Source organism: Cynoglossus semilaevis, chromosome 15 (genome assembly GCF_000523025.1).
Source record: "Cynoglossus semilaevis isolate Cse_v1.0 chromosome 15, Cse_v1.0, whole genome shotgun sequence".
Taxonomy (NCBI): domain Eukaryota; kingdom Metazoa; phylum Chordata; class Actinopteri; order Pleuronectiformes; family Cynoglossidae; genus Cynoglossus; species Cynoglossus semilaevis.
In genome coordinates, this window is record NC_024321.1 from 9,371,877 (window position 1) to 9,374,551 (window position 2,675).

Sequence of the window (2,675 nt, forward strand, 5' to 3'; positions counted from 1 at the left end):
ACTTGACCGTTCTGATTGACGTCAGCATCAAATGCTGAAACCGTTTTGAGAACTGCTCCTACTGGACTGTTTTCTCTCACATAGACATTAAAGATATTTTCTGTGAATATCGGCTTGTTGTCGTTCACGTCCGACACACGGACAGTAATAAAACTAGTGCTGGAGAGAGGAGGGCTCCCCTCGTCAGTGGCAGTGATGCTGATGTTGTACTGAGACACAGTCTCTCTGTCCAGAGGACCGTCCACCACCAGTGAATAATAATTCTTATAATTTGACTCTAATTTAAACGGGATGTTCGTAGAGATTTTACAGTTCACCATCCCGTTTTTACCACCGTCTTTATCCAACACTGAAACAAGCGAAATAGCTGTGCCAATGGACGCGTCCTCTCTGACTGTGTTCAAAAGTGACGTCACAGAAATTTCAGGGGCGTTGTCATTGAGGTCTAAAACCTGAATTAATAACTTGGCATGAGAGGTCATCGGTGAGGGAGCACCGTCACTGGCTTGCACACGGATCTCAAAAGCGTTGTTTTCTTCAAAGTCGATGTTTCTTTTATTTGTTACTGTTCCAGTTTCTTCATCAATCGAAAAGAAATCATTTTGTTTTCCTCGACCCACTTCACTGAACGAATACAAAACATGTCCATTAGGGCCTGCGTCTAGATCTGTGGCATTTAGCCTTATTAGTGAAGTGCCTATCTGAACATTTTCATACACACTAGTCTTATACAGTGTTTTGCTAAATACGGGGGGATTATCATTAATATCCAGCACATTTACTGTTATAATAATGCTTCCAGATTTAGCTGGTGTTCCTCCGTCGATCGCTGTTAGCGTCAGTTGAATCTGCGACTGCTTCTCTCGGTCTAATGCTTTCTGAAGAACCAGCTCTGCAGTTACAGCATCTCCTTTGTGTGTAGCCAGGGAGAAGTGTTCGTTTTTACTCAACGTGTAAGAATTCACAGAATTTTTACCGACGTCCGCGTCATGAGCGGGCTGAAGAGGGAATTTAGCCCCTGCTGCAATATTCTCACTGATGTTGATCGTTTGTGACGCGCTGACAAATGACGGCGAATTATCATTCACGTCTAATATTGTTATTTCAATTCGGTACAGTTTTAACGGGCTGTTGACTACAGCTTGCACTGTGAGTGCACATCTTGTTTCGTCGCTGCAGTGCTCCTCTCGATCTATTCTCTCATTTACATATAAGACACCAGTCTTGAGATTCACCTCGAAATATTTCCTCTTTGACCCAGAAACGATCTGAAACATCCGGGACTCTAAATCCTGGACGTTGATGTTGAGGTCTTTAGCAATATTTCCAACGACTGTCCCTATATTCACCTCCTCTAGGACACTGTAGGAGAGCTGCCCACTCACCGCTCCCCAGTAACAATCCAACAGAAAGAACAAGAGAAGGATCCACACACCGCCCGTCCGGCTCGATAAATGCATGATTCCAAACGTCCAGATAAATTATCCAAACACATCTGGTCAACGGCGAAACCAACACAATTCTGCTAAAGAGATTTGATCATTTCAAACCGCCACAGGAGAGAAGTTGTGTCCCAGGTCTCATTTAACCTCTTTGTGTCTTTGTGTAAATCCTCCTAAGATGTAGTCATTCTCTGATTCTGGGAGGAGCCCCTGCTTACGACTGAGATGGCTCAGATGTGATGGTCTACAATGCCCCCTGCTGGACATTTAAAATAACTACATGCAGCTAAACGTTATGAAGCTACAAAACAACATTTGATGCACCCTGCATCACTGCATTAATGATGTGGTCAACATCCCATGCACTACATAAGTAGGTAATCGACCAGCTGGAATAATTTTATATAGAAAGTAAGCAATTTAAGAAATGTAAAGCAGCCATTTGTAAAATCAAATCACACGACAGCATTCAACATTTTGAAATAAACAAAATAAAAAATAGATAAAGTAACGAAATGTGAAAAAAATACTATGAAATAGTGTTATAGTGTAAGCATAAACTACAGTTAAAAACTGCAATATATGAGTGATTCCAGATATCTGAATAGACTTAACCACACCCGGAAAATATGTCTAGAAAGAGGAAATTACTTGTTTCACACATAAAACAAACAGACTGCATTGATAAATCCAACACCAGGCGCAAAATATGTAGTGGCATCTAAATATATCATCCAATTGCTAACTGATACTCCAAGTTAGACGTTGCTAACATCAAACAGCATATCTAAAGTAGTAAAGCCGTCAACTTCCGACGAGTACAAGAACAATTTACGCACTTTATTTCAGCACCACGGCCAGTTCCCCTAGTAATATAAATGAACAAGGAAGACGATAACAAATGAAAGACAGAAGCTAAAAGTAAATCAACTTCTTAGTGTTCTTACCTTTTCTTTGTTAGGTAAAGTCTGGGTCCTGTCAAATGTGTCTCCTCCATTAATACTGATCAACTCCGCATCTACAGGAGGAAACTGTGCAGGGAAAACCACTACGTCACTCTTGAGAGTGTCTGAACTGAAGCAGACGTCATACTGTTGAGTGGCTTTAGAGTAAGACCAGCTCCCGTCAGGGTTGGTGGTGATCATGGGGGCGCCATAGCCGTTAAAAGGTCCACTTGTCCTGTGGCATTTGACAGCTATCAAACTGATGAGGCTCAGCAGAAAGATGGCTGAC

The 2,675-nt window shown here is 41.8% G+C and overlaps 1 protein-coding gene across 5 annotated transcripts in view; it reads right to left on the reverse strand.

The window, feature by feature from the left end:
• LOC103390873 (protocadherin alpha-10-like) overlaps nt 1-2,675 on the reverse strand; it is a 77,478-nt gene that overhangs the window by 47,435 nt on the left and 27,368 nt on the right. The window contains exon 1 of one of the 5 annotated variants that reach the window (XM_025063455.1): nt 2,390-2,675. This exon is cut by the window's right edge and continues 2,858 nt beyond it. The exons of the other annotated variants lie outside the window; for them this stretch is intronic. Coding sequence (XP_024919223.1) covers nt 2,390-2,675 — 286 coding nt within the window. The remainder of the gene's footprint in view (nt 1-2,389) is intronic. 5 annotated transcript variants of the gene reach the window in all.